The sequence below is a fragment of the Pan troglodytes genome, chromosome 8, assembly GCF_028858775.2.
Source record: "Pan troglodytes isolate AG18354 chromosome 8, NHGRI_mPanTro3-v2.0_pri, whole genome shotgun sequence".
Lineage (NCBI taxonomy): Eukaryota > Metazoa > Chordata > Mammalia > Primates > Hominidae > Pan > Pan troglodytes.
Window position 1 is genome coordinate 34,688,209 of NC_072406.2, and position 21,792 is coordinate 34,710,000.

A 21,792-nucleotide genomic window follows, 5' to 3' on the forward strand; every position below is an offset into this window, starting at 1 on the left:
TTATAGAGAAAAAATCACCCCATGTAAAAATTCATATCATTCATTGATTCATAACAATTGCAGCTGACATTTAAATTGCTTTGCAATGTTAATATACTTCTCTAGGAAACTTACTTTTTGCTATGCATGTTTAATATGTATACATTTAACTCCTCATACTCTTCCTTTGCTTTCCCTGTACTCAAGATATTAGATGTCTTTCCCAGGGGGAAAAAAATAACCTTATTTTAGTTTCCTGACCGTCTTTTTGTCACCGTCTCTTATGTTTTCATCAATCGTGCTCTTAGTATCTTTCCTCTTGAAAACAACCCCTCCACAGAGAAAAAAAAAACCCAATTTACTTATTCCTATTTGTGCGCCTACCCCTGAAACTGTTCTACAAGCACACACTCGTTTAAGATCATTTGTTTATTTTTGTGATATGTCTATGTATGACTTAAGTCTTCCTTGGACTTAACTGTGCTTCCTGATTGAGAGAATTCATGCGTTTCACCGATTCCCTTCCCTACACAGTCTTAGCCATTATATTTCAAAATACAGCATCTTACCATTCTCTCCATTCTTTCTTCTGGAAGTTTTGTTAGGCATATTTGGATTTGAATACTGCCCTTAATGTTCTTTAAGTTTTTGTAATTTCCATTTTTTAAATCTCTCTTTTATATCTGAGTAATTTGTTTAGATGTTTGTTTTTGTTCACTAATCATCTCTTTAGCTGTGTTTAATTTATTGTTTTATTAGACTATTGAGTGAAGAATTTTAGTGAACATGTTGTTTTCAAGTTTGAATTCTTTGAAGTCTCTTTTAAAATGAACGTAGTTTGGTTTTCTGTTTTTCTTTTTAAAAAAAGAGCTGCGTAGTTCTTTTCCCACATCCGAAAATATTTTTATTTTGAAGCAATCTCAAACTCATGGAAAAATTGCAAGTATAGTAGAGAGAACTTTGTTTTTCTGAGCCATTTGAGAGTAAGTTGCGCACAGTATCCCATCAGCACTGAATACTTATGTATTTCTTACAAACAAGGACATTCTCCTACAATATCACAGTATAGCTATTAAGAACAGAAGATTAACACTGCTATATTACTACCATCTAGTTTTCAAATGCCATTCAAGTTTTGGCAGTTGTCAATGTTTTTGGAGATCACAGCGTAGTTGTTTTGGATTTTATTTTTCATTACTAAATTCAGATTATGTTTTGGGGGGCAGGAATTTTATAGAAATGATCTTTGCAGTGCATATTATCAATGACACATAATCAGGCTTTCCCAATGTAAAGGTTTTCTTTCCCCCTTTACAATTAGTAATTATTTTGTGGAATAAATTGTGACACTATATGTAATATTCCATTCCTCATCAGATTTTCAGTTTATATCAGTATGTGTTTAAGGATTCCTGTGGGCTATAATTTATTATTCATGATTTATTGTGATGCTGAAAATTGTTCAGGTTAGCCAGTGGGAACCCCTTTGAGCTGGCTCTCTGTTCTGTTGACATATCCCTGTTATTCTTTGAATGCTTCCTTACTTTCTGGCACTGTAAGTACATTAGTTTTCCATTGCTGACATAACAAATTATCAGAAAGTTAGCAGCTTAAAACCACACACATTCATTAGCTTTCATTTATCATATTTTACCAGTAGAAGTTTGGGTTGGCTGGGTTCTCTGCTTAGTGTCTTGCAAGGCTGAAATCCAGGTGCTGGCCAGCTGGGCTCTTACCAGGAGGCTTCCGAAGAAACCCTTAGCTCTTAGAGGCTTTTATAAAGACCTTGCACATGCCCCTGCGTCTTCAAGCCAGCAATGATGAGTTGAATCCTTCTCACACTTAGAATCTGTCTGACTTCCCCTTCTGCCGCATCTCTCACTTTCTCTTCTGCCGCATCTTTCACTGACTTTCTACCTTCTTTTTTGTTTGTTTGTTTGTTTGTTTGTTTGGAGACAGAGTCTTCCTCTGTCGTCCAAGGCTGGAGAGCAGTGGTCTGATCTCGGCTCACTGCAACCTCTGCCTTGCGGGTTCAAGCGATTCTCGTGCTTCAGCCTCCCAAGTAGCTGGGATTACAGGCGTGTGTCATCACAGGCATTTCGCCCTGTTGGCCAGGCTGGTCTCGAACTCCTGACCTCAAGTGAGCCACTGCACCCAGCCCCTCTTCTGCTTTCAAAGGCTCATGTGATTACATTGGATCTTTCTAGATAACCCCAGATAATTTGTTTCCAAGTCAGCTAACCAATAGCCTTAATTCGGTCTGCATAGCAGTACCTAGATTAGCGTTTCATTGAATAACCAGGGGATAGCAAACACCAACCTGTCTTTAGAATTCTGCCTACCACTACAAGATACTCTGTGTTCCTCTTTTTTATATAGAGTGTTCTTTTCTCACATTTAAAAAATGCATCCTCTTAGGTTCTTAATCATTTAAAATATTTATCTTATTATATTTATTTGCCATTTCTATTTTCGAAGTGTCTTGGAGGGCAGTCTAAATGTTTGTATCTGTTGATTTGTCATCGTGGGGATTGGTTCCTTCCATGTTTCCTTATTTTGGATTGTGAACTTAAGTTTTATCGTGGGTTAAGGATATATCCCTTCAGAAAAGTTTGTGTTTGCTTCACCACCCTGTCCCTTCTTATGTTAATTTAATGTTGGGATTTATCAAACCAAAGTCTATTTGAACACAAGACTATGTGGCTATAAATTCACATGGCAGACTTTTTACCTCCTATCCAGAGCATAGACCAAATTGGACAAGTATTATTATTTTCTCCCTATGATGTGGTTTTTGGGTGATTTTTGTGTGTGGGTTTTTTTTTTTTTTTTTAAGTGGTCTGCCCTTCCACTGAAAGTGTAGCTTTTTGACAGTCTCAGCCATATAAACAGGATCTCAGTTTCATCCTTCCATCCATCCATTAGAGGCACAAGGTCTCATCTCTTTTCCTTTTGGGCATTAAAACCAAAGTTCATACATTATTGAGACAGGCCGACTCTGCTAAGGCAGCCTGTTTGGCCTTTAAGTTTTATTGCTTATTTTTTGAGTATGTATTTATTTTTTTGATTTTTTTTTTTTTTTGAGCTTTAAGCCTTCAAGTTTCCTTTTTATTCTTGACCCCTAGACATTTCCTTTGCTTGTGGACTCGGGTATTTGTTTTTAGGTAATATTTTTTTTCCCTATGACACAGCCCTCAGGAGATCCTGAGAACATGTGCCCTCATTTTTAGGTAATTTTAATTAGGAAGGGTTTTAGGTTGTCTGATCTGCCTTGTTGCTAGAAACAGAAATTCTCCTATTGATTGATTTTTCAAACCACTTCTTAGTGGCCTCTACAACTACTCCAGTCAGGTCAGGAATGGCTCTCACATTGCCAAGTCAGTGGGTATTTTTAGTCTTCATCTTAGATGACCTTTATGCACATTTGTCTTTGTCTAGGAACTTCTGTTGGAAACATCTTCTATTTTAATGTTATTTTAAATTTTTTTGCTTTTGTAACATTATGCTTAGCATGGGTGTCCAACTCTTTGACAATTTCTTTTTAGTTTTCTGGTGGCTTCTCTTTATCCAAATTTAGTATTGAAATTCCTCGAGCCGCTGCTTTTCTCACTCCATAATTCTGGCCAGAATTTGGTACTTAAAATATTTTGTCTAAAATATTACAATAGCTACTTAAGTCATCTCCCTGACTCCACTCTGTTGTCTTTCAGGGCGTCGTCCACACTGTAGCCAAAGTGATCTTATAAAAACCTAATTCTAATCATGGCACTCTTCTGGTTAAAAATGTTTTAATGGCTTTCCGTTAGGTTACAATTTAAAAGTCCTTTGTAGCCTGTGAGACTCTACATGAGTTGACTCCCTAGCTTCATCTTTGAGCATCTTATTTCTTTACTTATTATACCATCAGTTAGAGTTGATTGTTATATAATCCACAGAAGTGAATTCTGTCCGATTTAAGCAAAAAAAAAAAAAAAAAAAAAAAAGAGAGGGAGAATTTATTAGGTGTGTGTAGTTACAGTTAATTTAGGGAATTAAAAGACAGAAATAGGCCGGGCATGGTGGCTCATGCCTGTAATCCCAGGACTTTGAGAGGCTGAGGCGGGCACATCACCTAAGGTCAGGAGTTCAAGACCAGCCTGGCCAAAATGGTGAAACCTGTCTCTACTAAAAATACAAAAATTAGCCAGGCATGGTGGAAGGCGCCTGTAATCCCAACTACTCAGGAGGCCGAGGCAGGAGAATCGCTTGAACCTGGGAGGTGGTGGTTGCAGTGAGCTGAGATTGTGCCGTTGCACTCTAGCCTGGGCAACAAGAGCAAGACTCCATCTGAAAACAAAAACCAAAAAAAGTTTGTTGATGATTTTTTCCTACTTTTGCATGTATTTCAAATTTAAAAAATGATTGTGTTCAATTGTATAGATCATGTCAAAAGAAGCAATACATAATGAGTAAAAATGTTCATCTTTAATAAAGCAAAAATAGAGCAACCCACCAAATAGTTAACACTTGCCTAGAGAGATTTAGGAACACCAGTATTCCACTGAGATTGCTGAGAGTCTCAGGAAAGAAAGGTCTAACTTAAATTGTATTTTACCATTTCTGAGTAATGAATGGATTAATTCTATGGAGATATATTCTACAGTCTAGAAAGGGAAAGCCAAAGATAAAGACTGTTGTATTTATTCATTAGTTGCCAAAGGGAAAGGGAAGACTGAGTAACAACAGAAGTGTTTCTGTTACTGTATATATTATCCTGTTTATTTTAAAGATGCTTGCTTATTTACATTTTCTTTTATCGCTACATAATAATTTACCTATTTATGGGGGACGTTTGAGTGTTTGTTACATGCATAGAATGTATACTGACCAAGTCAGGGTATGTGGGGTATCCATCACCTCGAATGTTTATCATTTCTGTGTGTTGGCAACATTTCAAGTCTTCTCTTCTACCTTCATTGAAATATTCAATGTATTGTTGCTAATGATAGTCACCCTAGCCTTCTGTCGAACATTAAAACTTACTTATTCTATCTAATTTTATGTTTGTACCCATTCAACAACCTTTCTTCATTTCTCCCTCCTACCCTCACACTCTTGCCAGCCTCTGGTATTTGTTATTCTATTCTCTGTCTCCATGACATCAAGTTTTTCAGGTCTTACATATGAGTTGAGCACATGTGGTATTTGTCTTTCTGTGCCTGGCTTATTTCACTTAACATAATGATCTCCAGTTCCATCCATGTTGTTGGAAATGACATGATTTCATTCTTTCTTATGGCCAAATAGTATTCCATTGTGTGTATATACTACACTTTCTTTATCCATTTGTCCATTGAAAAACACTGAGGTTGATTCCATATCTTTGCTTTTGTGAAAAAATGCTATGATAAATATGTGAGTGCAGGTAACCCTTTGATATGCTCATTTCTTTTACTTTGGTTTAAATACCTGATATTGGGATTGCTAGATCATGTGGAAGTTGTATTTTTAGTTTTTTAGATAAATATACATACTATTTTATATAGTGGTTGTACTAATTTTACATTCCTACCAATAGTGTATAAGAGTTTATTTTTCTCCACATCCTCAGCAACATCTGTCATTTTTGTCTTTCTAATCATAGCCATTCTAACTGGAGTAATGATATCTCATTGTGGTTTCGATTTACATTCCCCTGATGATTAGTGATGTTGAGCATTTTTTCATGTATATATTGTCCATTTCTATGTTTTTGTTTTGTTTGGTTTGGTTTTGAGACGGAGTCTTGCTCTTTTGCCCAGGCTGGAGTGCAGTGGCACAATCTTGGCTCACTGCAACCTCTGCTTCCCAGGTTCAGGCAATCCTCCTGCCTCAGCCCCCCTAGTAGCTGGGATTACAGGCACGTGCCATCATGCCCAGCTAATTTTTGTACTTTTAGTAGATACAGGGTTTTGCCATGTTGGCCAGGCTGGTCTCAAACTCCTGACCTCAGGTGATCCACCCGCCTCGGCCTCCCAAAGTGCTGGGATTACAGGTGTGAGCCACCGTGCCCAGCATTTGTATGTTATCTTTTGAGAAATATCTATTCATGTCCTTTGCCCACTTGTTAATGGTATCTTTTTTTTTTTTTTTTTTTAAATTGTTGTTTGAGTTCCTTGTGTATTCTGGATGTTAGTCTGTTGTCAGGTGAATACTTTGCAGATATTTTCTCCTATTCAACAGTTTGTCTCCCTCCTCTGTTGATTATGTCTTTTGCTGTGCAGAAGGTTTTTAGTTTAATGTAGTCCCATTTTGTCTATTTGTGATTTTGATGTTTTAGCCATAAAATCTTTGCCTAGACCAATGTCCTGAAGTGTTTTCCTTGTGTTTTCTTTGAGTATTTTTATACTTTCAGGTCTTATGTTTAAGTCTGTAATCCATCTTGGGTTGACTTTTGTGTATGGTTAGAAATGGGGTACAGTTCTATTCTTTTGCATACAGATATCCAATTTTCCCAGCACCATTTTTTGAAGAGGATATCCTTTCCTCGGTGTACGTACTTGGTGCCTTTGTCAAAAATCAGTTGGCTGTAAAAAAAAAAAAAAAAAAAAAGTGGGTTTATTGCTGGCTTCTCTATTCTGTTTCATTGGTATCTGTTTTTATACCAATACCATGCTGTTTTGGTTACTGTAGCTTTGTAATATATTTTGAAGTGACGTAGCATGATGACTCCAGCTTTGTTCTTTTGCTCAGGATTACTTCAGCTATTCTGATTCTTTCTTGGCTCCATACAAATGTTAGAATTGTTTTTTCTATTTCTATCAAAAAATGATATTATTTTGATAAGGACTGCATTGCATCTGTAGATTGCTTTTGGCAGTGTGGTCATTTTAATGATACTAATTCTTCCAAATCATGAGCATGGGATGTCTTTAAATTTGTTTGTGTCCTTTTCAATTTCTTTCATCAGTGTTTTGTAATTTTTCTTGTAGAGATCTTTCACCTACTTGGTTAAATGTATTCTTTTTTTTTTTTTTAAACGCTATAGTAAACAGGACTGCTGCCTTGATTTCTTTTTTTGCTATTTCATTATTGATATATAGAAACAGTACTGGTTTTTGTATGTTGATTTTGTATCCTCCAAATTTACTGAATTTATCAGTTCTTATAGTCTTTTGGTGGAGTATTTAGGTTTTTCTGCATATAAGATCATGTAATCTGCAAAGTAGTGAATTTTACTTCCATATGGAAGTCAACTTGGATGCCTGTTATTTCTGTTGCCAGATTGCTCTGGTTAGAATTGTCAATATTATGTTGAATAAGAGTTGTGAAGGTGGGCGTTCTTGTTTTGTTTTAGGTCTTAGAGGAAAAATTTTAGCTTTTTCCTGTTCAGTATAATGTTAGCTGTGAGTTTGTCCTATATGGCCTTTATTATTTTGCAGAATGGTCCTTCTGTGCTTAGTTTGAGAGTTTTTAATATGAAGCGATGTTGAATTTTATCAAATGCTTTTTCTGCATCTGAGATGATCATATGGGTTTTGTCCTTTATTCTATTGATGTGATACCTATTATGTTAAACCATCCTTGCATTCCAAGTGTAAGTCCCACTTGATCATGGTGTATTACTTTTTGATGTTTTGTTGAATTCGGTTTGCTAGCATTTTGTTGGGGATTTTTGCTTTGATGTTTCTTGGGGATATTGACCTGTAGTTTCCTTTTTTGATGTTGTTGTATCCTTGACTGGTCAGGGCCTTGCAGAATGAGTTAAGGAGAATTCCCTTCTCTTGATTTTTGGAATAGTTTGAAGAGGATTGGTATTAGTTCCTTTTTATACATTTGGTAGCATTCAGCATTGAATCTATCCAGTCCTAGGCTTTTCTTTGGTTGGGAGACATTTTATTACTGATTCAGTCTCATTACTCATTGTTGGTCTGTTCAGGGTTTCTATTTCTCCCTGATTCAGTCTGGGTAGGTTGTATGTTTTTTGGAATTCATCCATTTTCTCTAGATTTTCCAATTTGTTAGCATTCATACTATTCTCTGCTGTCTTTCATATTTCTGTGGTATCAGTTGTAATGTCTCCTTTTTCAATTTTGATTTTGCTGATTTGGTTCTTACCTCTTTTTTTTGCCTTGTCTAGCTAGCAGTTCATCAATTTTGTTTACCTTTTGAAGAACCAATTTTTCATTTCATTGATTTTTTTTTTCTTGAGAAGGAGAGGGGGTCTCTGTCTAATCTTCATTATATCTTTTCTTCTGCTGATTTTGGGTTTGATTTGTTCTTGCTTTTCTAGTTCCTTGAGGTGCATCATTAGATTGTTTATTTGCAGTCTTTCTACTTTTTTGATGTAGACGTTTACTGCTATAAACTTTTTAGTGTTGTTTTTGCTGTATCACATAGGTTTTGGCATGTTGCGTTTCCATTTTCATTTGTTTCAAGAAATTTTTTTATATCCATCTTAATTTCTTCATTGGCACAGTGGTGGATTGTGTTATTAAAAATATATATATATTTTGAAGATGGAGTCTTGCTCTGTCACCCAGGCTGGAGTGCAGTAATGCGATCTCTTCTCACTGCAACCTCTGCCTCCTGGGGTCCAGCAATTCTCCTGCCTCAGCCTCCTGAGTAGCTGGGACTTTGGGCATGTACCACCACGCCTGGTTAATTTTTTAAATATTTTTAGAAGAGATGGGTTTCACCATGTTAGCCAGGCTGGTCTCAAACTCCTGACCTCAGGCAGTCCACCAGCCTCAGCCTCCCAAAGTGCTGGGGTTACAGGCGTGAGCCACCACGCCTGGTTATGTTATTTCTCTTCTCGTCTCGTCTCGTCTCATCTCTCTTTTCTTTTTTTTGAGACAGATACTCACTCTATTGCCAGGTTGTAGTGCAGTGGCTTGATCTCAGCTCATGGCAACCTCCACTTCCCAGGTTCAAGTGATTCTCCTGCCTCAGCCTCCCGAGTAGCTAGGACTACAGGCGCCCACCACCATGCCCAGCTAATTTTTGTATTTTTAGTAGAGACGGGATTTCACCATGTTGGCCAGGATGGTCTCAATCTCTTGACCTTGTGATCTGCCCACCTCAGCTGCCCAAAGTGCTGGGATTACAGGCGTGAGCCACTGTGCCTGGCCATGTTATTTAATTTTTATGTATTTGTATAGTTTCCTAAGTTCCTCTTTGTGTTGATTTTTAATTTTATTCCGTTGTAAACTGAGAAGATTCTTGATGTGATTTTGATTTTTAAAGATTTGTTTTGTGTCCTGACATACGGTCTGTCCTAGAGAATGTTCCATATGCTGATGAGAGCAGTTGTTGGATAAAATGTTTTGTAAATGTCTGTTAGGTCCATTTGGTCTAAAGTCTAGTTGGAGTCCAGTGTTCGTTTTTTGATTTTCTGTGCCAGTGATCTATCTAATGTTGAGAGTGGGTTGTTGAAGTCTCTCACTATTATTGTATTGGAGTTTATCCCTCTCTTTAGGTTCAGTAATATTTGCTTTCTGAATCTGAATTTTCCAGTTTGGTGCATATATATTTAGAATTGTTACATCCTCTTGCTGGTTATCCCTTTGTCGTTATATAATGACCTAATCTTTTTTACAGTTTTTTTTTCTTAAAGTCTCTTTTATCTGATGTAAGTATAGCTACTCCTGCTTACTTCCTGTGGTTTCCCTTTGCATAAAATATCTTTTTTCATACCTTTACTTTCCATCTGTATGCATCCTTACAGGTGAAGTGTGTTTTTTGTGGGCAATAAGTAGTTGGATCTTGTTTTTTAATTCATTCACCTAGTTGATATCTTGTAAGTGGAGAATTTAATCCATTACATTTAAGGTTATTATTGATATGTGAGGTTTTGTTTTTGTCCTATTGTTTTCTAGTTGTTTTGTATATTCTTTCTTTTCCTTTCTTTTTGTCGTTGTGGTTTTGTGGTTTTCTGTAGGGGTGGTATGAGTCCTTTCTCTTTCTTCTTACTTTGTGTATTTGCTTTACTCCAGTGAGTTTTGTACTTTTGTATGTTTTCATGGTGGCAAATGTCATCCTTTTGCTTCCAGGTTTAGAATTCCCTTGAGCATTTCGTGTAGGGTGGTCTAATGGTGATGAATTTCCTCAGCTTTTGCTTGTCTGGAGAAGACTTTATTTCTCCTTCATTTATGAAGGATAATTTTGCTGGATGTAATATCCTTGGCTGGAAGTTTTTTTTTTTCTTTCAGCACTTTTGAATATATCATCCCCTTCTATGTTGACTGTAAGATTTCTGCTGAGAAATCTGTTAGTCTGATGGGGGGGTCTTTTATAGGTGACTGGATACCTTTCTCTTGTTTTTAGAATTCTTTGTCTTTGTCTTTAGACAACCTGAGTAAAATGTGCTGTAGAGAAGACCTTTTTGCATTGTTTTTAGGGATCTTAGAGCCTCCTCTATCTGGATGTCTATATCTCTTGCTAGACCTGGGAAGTTCTTTTTTTTTGAGACAGAGTCTCGCTTTGTCACCCAGGCTGGAGTGCAGTGGCGCGATCTCCGCTCACTGCAACCTCAGCCTGCCAGGCTCAAGCAATTCTTCTGCCTCAGCCTTCCGAGTAGCTGGGATTACAGGTGTGCACCACTACCACCCGGCTAATTTTTGTGTTTTTAGTAGAGACAGGGTTTCACCATGTTGATCAGGCTGGTCTCGAACTTCTGACTTTGTGATCCGCCCGCCTCAGCCTCCCAAAGTGCTGGGATTACAGGTGTGAGCCATCGCACCCGGCCCAGACCTGGGAAGTTTTAATCTAGTATTTTGTTGAGTTGATTTTCCATATTATTGGAATATTTGGTCACTGTATTTTGACTGGGTTATTTCAAAAGACTGGCTTCAAGTTATGAATTTCTTCTGCTTGATCTAGTCTATTGTTGAAACTTCTGAATACATTTTGGATTTCGATTGTTTTTTTTTTTTTTTTTTTTTTTTTTGATGGAGTGTTGCTCTGTTGCCCAGGCTAAAGTGACCCCAGTTTACTGCAGCCTCTGCCCCCTAGGTTCAAGCGATTCGCCTGCTTCAGCCTCCTAAGTAGCTGTGATTACAGGCAGGTACCACCACACCTGGCTGACTTTTGTATTTTTGTAGAGATGAGGTTTTGCCGTGTTGGCCAGGCTGATGTTGCAGTCCTGTACTCAAGTGATCTGCCAGCCTTGGCCTCCCAAAGTGCTGGGGTTACAGGCATGAGCCACTGTGCCCAGCCTCTGTTTTGTTCTTTTTAAATTCTCTCTCTCCCTCTCTCTCTCTCTATATATAAAATTATTACTGAATAATTACAGAATAAAAATAAATAATTTATTATTCATGTCCTGAATAACCATTCTGATTTCTTTGTATTTTCAGAATTATTTTGTATCGCACAGAGCTTCTTTAGTATTAAAATTTTGAATTATTTTTCCAATATTTTTAAAAACTGTTTTTAATGGTATGTGTTCCTACGGAATTATTGTGTGCCCTTTGGAGGTGTCTCTCTCTCGGTTTTTTTTTTTTTTTTTTGGCTTTTTAATGTTTCCTGTATATGTTGATATCTGTGCATCTGATGTGATAATAGCTTCTCCCAATTTTTTTGAATTTGCTTTCATAGGGGAGAACATTTTATTGAAGATATACCTATGGTGTTGCTTGGGTAGGCACCGTAGTTGTGATTCTGGATGTGTGCAGTCATGTAATCTCTGGTTGATTTATTTGGCTTAAACAGTATCAGCGGTGGCTATGATTTTTCTCAGTGGTTTAGGGTGCAATTATTAGTGGAGGCAGTGGTGAAGTTTTGCTGGGGACTAGGATGCCAAGTAGACCAGCCTTTGCACCTCAGTCATGGACCAAGCATGCCTCACCTTGGGCCCAGGGTGGCATATGCTGGTACTGGTGTTAGTGGGTCCAGGTAGGCTGATTCTTGTGCCTCAAGGTGGAGGCCCATACTTCCTCAGATGCCAGTAGTGGTAGCAGTTGGCTCTGTAGGTTGGACGGTTCTCGGGTCTGCAGCCAGCCAGTGTGGTGTGCGAGGACGGTGGCAGTGGTGGGACAACCCTCTGGATCCCAGGAAGAGTGCACTTGTATTGGTGGTGGCTACAGTGGACTGGGCAGGCCAGTCTCCAGACCTACAGATGGTACATGCAGATAGGTGCCAGCTGTGGCAGTAGCAGCAGGGTGGGTAGGCCTAACCTCAGATCCCCAGGACAAGTGTTCAGGTGCTAATGATGTTGGATTGCGCTGGGCAGTCCCCTGTACTCCAGACTTGTGTGCTCTGGCATGGGCTGAGGGTGGGGCAAAGCTGGGTTGGTGGGCTTGTCCTCAGGCCCCCTGATGGTATTTGCAGGTACCAGTCATGGTAGGCAGGGTCAGGGTGATCCCTAAGTCACCAGCAGAATGTTCAGGTAGCCGGGGCAGCATTGGTCACACCATTGCCCTGTCACTGGAGAGCCCAGGGCCATGTTAGTGGAGGCAAGTGGAGTTCAGCAGATGGGGAACACTCATGCATCAGCCCTAGCAGTGGTTCCCCACATCTCAGCCCTGTGTGCAGTAGCCCGCACTTTGCTCATTCACGCCTCCACCCTGGGAGCAGTAGCTGGTGTATCTCTTGGCCTCAGTCCTAGCGCTGCTGGGCCCTAGGACAGTGTGTAGCCTGTTGGGTACAAGACTCTTAAGATGGTGCTTTGCTGTTGCTGCTTAGGTCTTAGAACATGTATGGGATACAGCATAAGCATCCTCCCTGTGGCTGTGCTGTCAACACAATCTCCTCGCAGTTCCCTATGTTTATTTCAGAGCCTGCAAGGATCTAGGAGCTCTCCCATGGCTAGGATTGCAGAAGTCCATGTGGGAATGTTGACAGCTGAGGGTCTCTAACCTGTTCTTTCCCTGCATTAGGGAGCCTCTCTTGGCTCCTGGGCAAGCAGGCTGCCTTGCTTCCCTTTCCTTCCTTGTTTTAGGTATTGGTTGTTAGTTTTTTGTTGAATTCCAGTGTTTTCTCTTGGACAATCTATACAAATTGTTGTTACCTGCTAACTATTTTGGTTCTTAGTGGAAGAGACAAATACAAAATGCCTCTAGTCACCCATCTTGAAACCCCTCTCTCAATCCTATTTAATTCATAATAATGAATTCATAATAATGATGGGCACTGTTTGTCAGATGTTTACTATGTGGTAGACAGCATACCGTCTACCATGACTGGTGCCTGCACATACCATTAGGGGTCCCGAGGACAATATTAGTATATGCTTCGCATATGTAAGCTAATCCTTGCCCCAGCCCTGTGAAATTGTTGGTACCACCCTCACTTTATAGATGAGGTATATGAGGTTGTGTGAGGTTAAGTTATTTGCACGAGGGAGCAGGATTTGGACTTTTAACTATTTTCACACCATATTAACCTCTAGGAAAGAATAAGTAATTCAGTCTCTCGGGATGTGGGTTAGGGATAACTTACAGGCTTAATTACTTACTTTGTTAAATATTTCTGAAGACTATTCCATTCACAGTCTTTTTCCTGAATAAGCCACTGGATGGGTACTTACTTGACCTCCTAGGCAGTTTGAAAGTGGGAAATAGGAACTCAGGTTGGTGAGCATTATTATTTCTGTCATTAGACAGGTATACTTCTGTCTTATTTACCAATCTTGTGTAATTGCATTGGCTTACTAATAAAAACTTAAGTCTAAACAATGTTCTTTTGGCTTCTACTCATACTGTATTCTTCTCCTGAGATCACTGTTTGTCTCCATCTTTTCACATCTAGTGGGCTGAAAATGCAGCATTTGAGAAGTCACTGCCATCTCTTTCGTCAGGCTCTCTTTCTTTGCTTCAGTGACACCACAGTCGTGGTTTTCTTCTTATCTTACTGGTGTCAATTTTCTGTATGAACTCCTCTTCTAGGATCCACCCTTGAAATGGTGGAGAGCCTCAACATGTGGTCCCAGGCTGGCGTTTAAGAAAACTTCCATTCCTCCTGTTCCAGTTTTTACCATCTCAGTAAGGGCACTTTTAATCACTAGCCAGAAACCCATGACTCATTCATCTTCTACCCTGCTACCAAATCTAATTTGTCATCAAGTTTAGATGATTCTGATTTCTAGATGCACTGCAAGTCCTTGTCCATGTTAGTACTACTACCGTCTTTGTCTGGAGGGACATAATTTTTAATCCAGACTGTGAAATAGCCTCCTAAAAAAAAATCTTTGTTTCCACTCATCCCCGTCAGTCCCTTTGCTACATAAGAGTCAGAGGGATGATCTTTTTAAAAAGTGAGTCATACTATTTGCCTTTGGTGTCTTCCTACTGATCTTAGCAAAAATTCAGAACACCTGTACGTGGCTTACAAGGCCTTATGATCTGTTCCTTCCCCTCTCTCCAACTTTGTCTTTTACCAGCCTCTCCACAAGGCTTTAGCTGTATTACCTGTTTTTTCTTCTTTCAATATTTCTGGGTCTTTTGGACAAGTTTTTCTGTCTTACTCTTTGTCTAGTTAACACCTACCTAACCTTTAAGCCTTGTCTTAAATATTTTTTTAGACAGGTCTTTCTTGCTTCCTAGTATTCCACTCTTGTGGTACCTTTTTCTCTTCCGTTATAGTATGTGTTGGAATTTGTATTCATGTATTTGTTTTAATGTTTGCCTTGCTCCTTAAATTGTAAATTCCCAGAGAGCTAAAATCTTGTCTGTCTTGCTTGCTACATTATCCCAGCTTCTAGCCTCATTCCTCATACCTACTGAGTATTTGTTTGATGAAAGGAAGGAAGGAAGGGAAGAAAAGGAAAGGAAGGAATCAGTATGTCATTGCCACCCTCTGTATCGTTCTGCAGCTTTGTTTCTCCTCCCTATCCTGAACAGATGAATTTCAGTGTATTTTCCTAGAGCTCATGCATTGTAACATTTAGCTCTGTTTAATTCAATGAATGTCACCTTGATTTTAGTTAAAAACAGCATATGACTTAAAGAAGATGAAAATAGAGTGAAGTTAAATAGAAAGCAGATACAGAAGAATTTAAGGTGGATGTTGTACCAGTCCTACCTGAGGAGCAAGGAAGTTGAAGGGAATACATTATTTTCATTTTCAAAGAAAGATTTAGAATTTTAAGCTTTCCTGCCTTGATAGGAAAGGAACATTTTGCTCTGTTTTTTTTGTTGTTGTTGTTGTTGTTGTTTTTACCGGTAAACTGAGTACCAGATATTGTTTCAAAGTGTGATTACTGGATTGCACATTTAGCTGCGTAATTTCCTATGTAAGTATACGTTGATGTAATATAAAAACAATTTAAGTTTTGAGATTGAAGGTCCTTAATCACCACGATTTTGCTTCTCAATATTATTCTTCCAAGATGTTTTACTGCATGTTGTGATGGTAATTGCAACTTTCAAAGTGTCGTAGAGACATTAGAGGACCTGGTAGTTACAACAGTGTACTTTCCTGACTTACAGATACATTTTTAATGAAAGCATTAACACCAAAATGGCCATAGCTACCATTTATTAAAACTTACTCTGTGGTAGGCATTGCTAGAGCTTTTTTATATGGATATTCTCAAAATCTCACAAAAAGTCTTTAAGGTAGCCATTATCTTTGTTTTATAGATAAGAATAATATGGAGGTTCAGAAGGGTTAAGTAGTTTGATTAAGGGTCATGTAGGTGACAGATCCAGCATTTGAACCCAGTTTTGTCTAAGTCAAAAGCCTCTGCTGTTTCAATTTCAGCATGCTGCCTCCAGCTAACTTTTGTTTTCTAATTTTAGAAATTGGAGACTCCCTGTGTAGTACACTTTTCACCCCCAAAATAACTAGATAATCAGCATTTTATCTGCTTTTTTTTTTTTCCTTTTTTTTGAGATGGAGTCTTGCTCTGTCACCCAGGCTGGAGTGCAGTGGTGTGATCTTGGCTTATTGCAACCTCCGCCTCTCAAGTGATTCTCCTGCCTCAGCCTCTCGAGTAACTGGGACTACAGGCATGCGCCGCCATGCCTGGCTAAGTTGTATTTTTAGTAGAGATGAGTTTCGCCATGTTGGCCAGGCTGGTCTCAAACTCCTGACCTCAGGTGATCCACCTGCCTCGGCCTTCCGAAGTGCTGGGATTACAGATGTGAGCCACCGCATCTGGCTGCAGTATTTTATTTTCTAAGATACTCTGAAAACACTGAATTCAGTAGAAACTCAATATTTGTTGAATTATCTATGGAGTAGCAACCTTTAAAAATGCATATCTTTTTCTCTGCTATGTATTATTTGGAATATAAAGTTTATAAATAATCACTTCATTAACGTGCTGTCTCTTTTCTGGCCCTCTTAGCCAAACTTGTTTCTTTTTCTTCCTTTCCTTTCTTTTTCTTTTTTGGAGACGGTCTTGTTCTGTCACTGAGGCTGGAGTGCAGTGGCACAATCTCGGCTCAATCTCAACCTCCCAGGCTCAAGCAGTTCTCCCACCTCAGCCTCCCAAGTAGCTGGGACTACAGGCACAAACCACCATGCTTGACACCACACCCAGCTAATTTTGCATTTTTGGTAGAGATAGGATTTCACCATGTTGCCCAGGCTGGTACTGGGCTCAAAGAGATCTGCCCACCTTGGCCTCCCAAAGTGCTGGGATTACAAGCATGAGCCACTTGCACCAGGCCATTCCTTTGAAATTCTTAGAGCAGTTTATAAGATTCTCTATCTTAGTTTTCTAAGTTTGCCCTTTGTGATCTATTTTTGTTTGTTTACCCTTTAAATGGTAATGTTATTTAGGGTTCTGTCTTTGGTTCTCTTCTCTTGATCATGCTGAGAACTTTCCCTGGGTGATTCCATTTTTGTTCCTTGGCCTTGACCATTGTGTTCATATCAAGAGTTGTAAGTAAAATACTTATGGGGCCACATAGGTAACATAAATGAGTGACATGGTAAGGGATGATGGAGATGCTGATGGATTAAAGTCTCTATGCCCTGTTCAGAGCTCTGGTCAGATTGTTGTTCTTTTATAATATTGTATCCAGTGTTGGCAAATCTTCAGTTTTTCAAGAGATATTAGGCATCTAGATTTCTTAATGGGAAATTTCTTATTTCTATAATAATTATGAGCAACTGGTTAAAATTTCAACCATAGTGCAGACCAATAGTAAGTATTTTTAGTTTGCAGGTTTACTTACTGTAACTTACCATGCTTCTCACTCCTAGATTTATGTCTTCAGATCTGAATTTCCTGCTGGGTTTTAGGCTTATCCCATTGTGTTCTATACGTAGGAGTTCTGTGTCCCACAGGCATCTCAAAGACCATGACCCTGAACCTCTTAATTTGTATTAGGAAGTGATTTCATTTATAGGATACCTGTGAGTTTGAATCATTATTTCACCACCTACTAGCTCACCAAAAAAGTTACTTTATTTCTTTAAAGTTCTGTTTGCTCATATGTGAAATGGGAGTAATATTTACCTCATTGAGTTCTTATGCTAGCACAGTTACTTGCGTACAGTAACCAAACACTGCTTTCAGTTGCTGTTCCTGTTTCAGTGAATGGTATCACTACATGTACTTACTTATGCTTAAGAGTCATTGGTGACTCTACCCTTATTTTTATTTTTCAGGTCTAATTAGTCACCAGGTTCTATTGGTCTAATAGAATTTTCAGGTCTAATTAGTCACCAAGTCCTTAGAATTTATCCTACTCTACTGCATGTTTCTTCCTCAAACCGTCCTTCACCTCTGTACTGCAGCCCCTTTAGAAATTAGCTTGAGAGGCCAGATGTGATGGCTCAAACCTGTAATCCCAGCACTTTGGGAGGCCGAGACGGGCAGATCACCTGAGGTCAGGAGTTTGAGACCAGCCTGGCCGACATGGTGAAACCCCATCTCTAGTAAAAATACAAAAATTAGCTGAGTGTGATGGCACGTGCCTGTAATCCCAGCTACTAGGGAGGCCGAGGCAGGAGAATCACTTGAACCCGCGGGTAGAGGTTACAGCGAGCCGAGATTGCACCACTGCACTCCAGCCTGGGCAACAGAGCGAGATTTCACCTCAAAAAAGAAACTAGCTTGAGGCTGGGCATGGTGGCTCATGCGTGTAATGCCAGCACTTTGGGAGGTTGAGGTGGGAGGACCACTTGAGCTCAGGAGTTTGAAATCAGCCTGTCAGCATAGTGAGACCCCATCTCTTAACCCACCGACCCCACAACCAACGCAAAAAAAAAAAAAAAAAAAAAAAAGCCAGGTTTGGTGGCATTCGCCTGTGGTCCCAGCTACTTGGGAGGCTGAGGCAGGAGGGTCGCTTGGCCCAGGAGGTCAAGGCTGCAGTGAGCTATGATTGCACCACTGCACTCCAGCATAGGTGAGAGAGACTCTGTCTCAGAAAACAAACAAACAAAAGATAGAAAAGAAATTAGTTTGAAAAGCAACAACATCTCTTCCAGTAAGTTTTTTGGCTCACCACTTTTCTCACTCCAGGTCTGAATTAGATACCTCTTTTTCTGTGCTCCTAGCCCCCTGAGGATGTCTCTGTCATAGTGCTCTCCACAACTGTTTGTAATGCCTTTTTTTCTACGCAACTTCTTGAAGGCAAAGACTACCTATCTTGAATGGCTTTTTATCTCCAGGGCTTAGAATAATGCCTGGCAAATAATGAGTTCAGTGATGTTTGCAGAATGAATGCATTGGCTAAATATATCATTTTTCTGGAGAAATTGTAGATATAAAAAAGATCCCGACACCTTAATTACAGCTGTAAGGCTTTTTAAAATGTCCCAGTTGTTTTGTTTTCCCTGTTTGAATAAGATTCTAGGTGCTTTAATTTATTATATAAGTCAATAACTTTATTTATTTATTTATTTATTTTTAAATACAGAGTCTTGCTTTATTGCCAAGGCTGGAGTGCAGTGATACAATCACGGCATGGCTCACTACAACCTTGAACTTCCAGGCTCAAGTGATCCTCACACCTCAGTCCCCAAGGTAGCTGGGGCTACAGGCATGTGCCACCATGCCTGGCTAATTTTTATTTTTTGTAGAGACAGTATCTCCCTTTGTTGTCCAGGCTATGTTGATGTTTTTTTGGAACAAAGTAAATTGTATGTTGATACAAATTACAGATTATTGTTGTCCTCTAGGGCTACAGTTGCTAATTTATTTATTTATTTATTTTTTTCTGCAGCCCACTTAGGTTCATTCTTTCCTCCTGTTTCTGTACCTTGGTTTCAGGCTCTTTTTCCCCTCTTGCCCTCCCAAGAGCTCTGGTTTATAGCAGGTTTTCTCGGCCTCCACACTATTAACACTATGGGCCAGTTATTTCTTCTGGAGGCTGTCCTGTGCATGGTAAGATGTCTAGTAGCATCCCTGGCCTATACCCATTGGATGCCAGTAGCACCCTCCAGGCTTGATAACTAAAAATGTCTCCAGGTATTGTGAAATGTCCCTTGTGGGGCAAAATCACCCCTGGTTGAGAATGGCTGGTTTATAGATATTCCCATTTCTTTATCCTGAAAGCCTCTCCTCTATGCTGTGAGCATGATTTTCTTTTTTTAAAAAATAAGCACTTTTAAAAAATTAACTTGTTTCCTGTTAACTTATGCTCATCCTCCCACCCTCCCACCCTCTTTTCTAGAATGAATAGCTTCCATTTCCCACCTTATTTCTGGCTTTCATCCCCATGGTGCCTCTCAAAGTGTTTTCATCAAGTCTCCCATGATTTTCACCTCCTGTGTTCTCTGGAGTAAATGGAGCTGCCAACTCATAGCCCAGTTCATCATGTCTTAATCGTTCCTCCTCTCCTACCCCTGCAGCTGCCCCATACAGTCAGTCACAAAGTCCTGTCTGTGTTATCGCTGGAATGTCTCTAGAATCTACCAACATTCTTTATTCCCACACCTGTCTCCCACCAATGTCATCAGCTCCTCTTTTGGTCTCGGAATTTCAAGTTGGGCCTGTTCCATTTTAATTTCTACCTTGTCGGCTTTCTAGAACAAGGTCTCTTCCTACTTCAGACTTCCTCAGTGATGATTTCTGGGGCTTTGGCATTTGCCTTTTGGAAGGCCCAATAGGTGATTTTTATGGAACTCTAATTGCTTCATTCCTCTATTTAAGAAATGTTTTCTTGCTCTTAGAAACTCCTAAAATCCATGACATATTTTTTACAAAGCTCTTTCTGCTATCCCCTGCTTTTAACAAAAGCCTTTTTGCTAAATAAAAATGGTGTAGGTTCTTTTAGACAACTGCTTCATGAGAAGTCAGTGTTTATTTGTTTAGTTACTAGCACAATATTTTTTAAACAGCAACAATAAGATTTATAATTGGAGGAGGGATCCAGGAGGAAATGCAAGTTTACTGATTATGTATGTCTGTGACAAATTTGACTGCTAAGTTATATTTAAATAACATTTGTTTTTTTGCAGGTATTTATAACAGCAATGATGTAGCAGTATCGTTTCCAAATGTAGTATCTGGCTCGGGATCTAGTACTCCTGTCTCCAGCTCTCACTTACCTCAGCAGTCTTCTGGGCATTTGCAACAAGTAGGAGCGCTCTCTCCCTCAGCTGTGTCATCTGCAGCCCCTGCTGTTGCTACAACTCAGGTAAGTTGTTACACTATCATGTGACAGGTAATAGGTGGGTTTCTCATTTTTAAAGTGAGTTTTGTTAGAGGAGAAACAAATGAAATAGGGCCTTCTATAGGAATTTATGAAATACCTCAATTTATATTAATGTATTAGTGAAAATGATAGGTATTTTTACATGGTATTCATGAGAGAGGATGGATGAGTGTATGGGCACCAACTAATTCTTTTTAATTTCTGGGTTTTAAATTTTGTCTGAATGATATAAAATGTACTTTCAGGGGAGCTTTTATTCTTTCTTTAAAAAAGTAGGACCCACAAAATATGAGCCAGTTTTGGACTCTTGTGATTTTTAAAATTCCTTTTATAATTTTTAAAATTACACAAATAATATATGAAATCTTTTTAAAGTTTTAAAAAAACTGTGTAGGAGAATGTAGGTTAAAAGACCGAATGACCGCTTCAAGCACTACACATTTTTCCTCCTAGTGGGAGAAAACAGTGTTTGTAAATAATGATGAATATATAGGTTTTTCCATTTGTGTACCCCTTTTATCTGACTTCAGATTTGTAGTTTGATAGGTGACCTAGTCTATAGGATTTTTTTTGTTTTTGTTTGAGACGGAGTCTCACTTTGTCACCCAGGCTGGAGTGCAGTGGCGTGATCTCAGCTCACTGCACCTCTGCCTCCTGGGTTCAAGCAATTCTCCTGCCTCAGCCTCCCGACTAGCTGAGATTACAGGCACACGCCACCATGCCTAGGTAATTTTTATATTTTGAGTAGAGGCAAGGTTTTGCCGTGTTGGTCAGGCTGGTCTTCAACCCCTGACCTCAGGTAATCTGCCTGCCTTGGCCTCCCAAAGTGTTAGGATTACAGGCGTGAGCCACCGCGCCCAGCCAAGATGTTTTAAAAGAGTCATATAAGAGAAATTGTAATCCTGTTTTATAAAGAGGACAGTGCAGGGGGAAAGCTGTACCCAATCCCCCTGTATTACACCCCCCTTCCCCAAAGATAATCATTTAAGATTTCCAAAGTATTTTTTTTATTTATTTGAAATTATGTATGATTTTATTTTCATTTCTCCAAAGCTCTAGTAGTCTTTTAATGGTCAAGAAAATGGTCACAGGGACAAATGTCTAATAATGAACAACTAGTTAAAATAGTTGTTTATAAGTTCCTGTCAACTTAAGCTTTATGGATGCGTGCATAATTTCCATTGCGTGTGTTGTTAGGATATATATATGCTTTTCCGGCAAGCACAATGTTAGGTTATTTTGATGCATTTGTGTGAATGGCACAGTGAAAGCAGTTGGTATTAAAATTACGTATTAGAAT

General features: G+C 39.0%; 1 protein-coding gene across 31 annotated transcripts in view; it reads left to right on the forward strand.

Annotated features, from left to right (window-relative positions):
* The window catches only part of MLLT10 (MLLT10 histone lysine methyltransferase DOT1L cofactor), a 222,768-nt gene that overhangs the window by 172,226 nt on the left and 28,750 nt on the right, over nt 1–21,792 (forward strand). For all 31 annotated transcript variants that reach the window (XR_010146821.1, XM_063781470.1, XM_063781476.1 and 28 more), the window contains one exon: nt 20,296–20,474. Coding sequence is in view for 30 of the 31 variants with exons in the window: in XM_063781470.1 (XP_063637540.1) it covers nt 20,296–20,474 (179 nt within the window). In the remaining variant the exon portion in view is untranslated. The remainder of the gene's footprint in view (nt 1–20,295; nt 20,475–21,792) is intronic.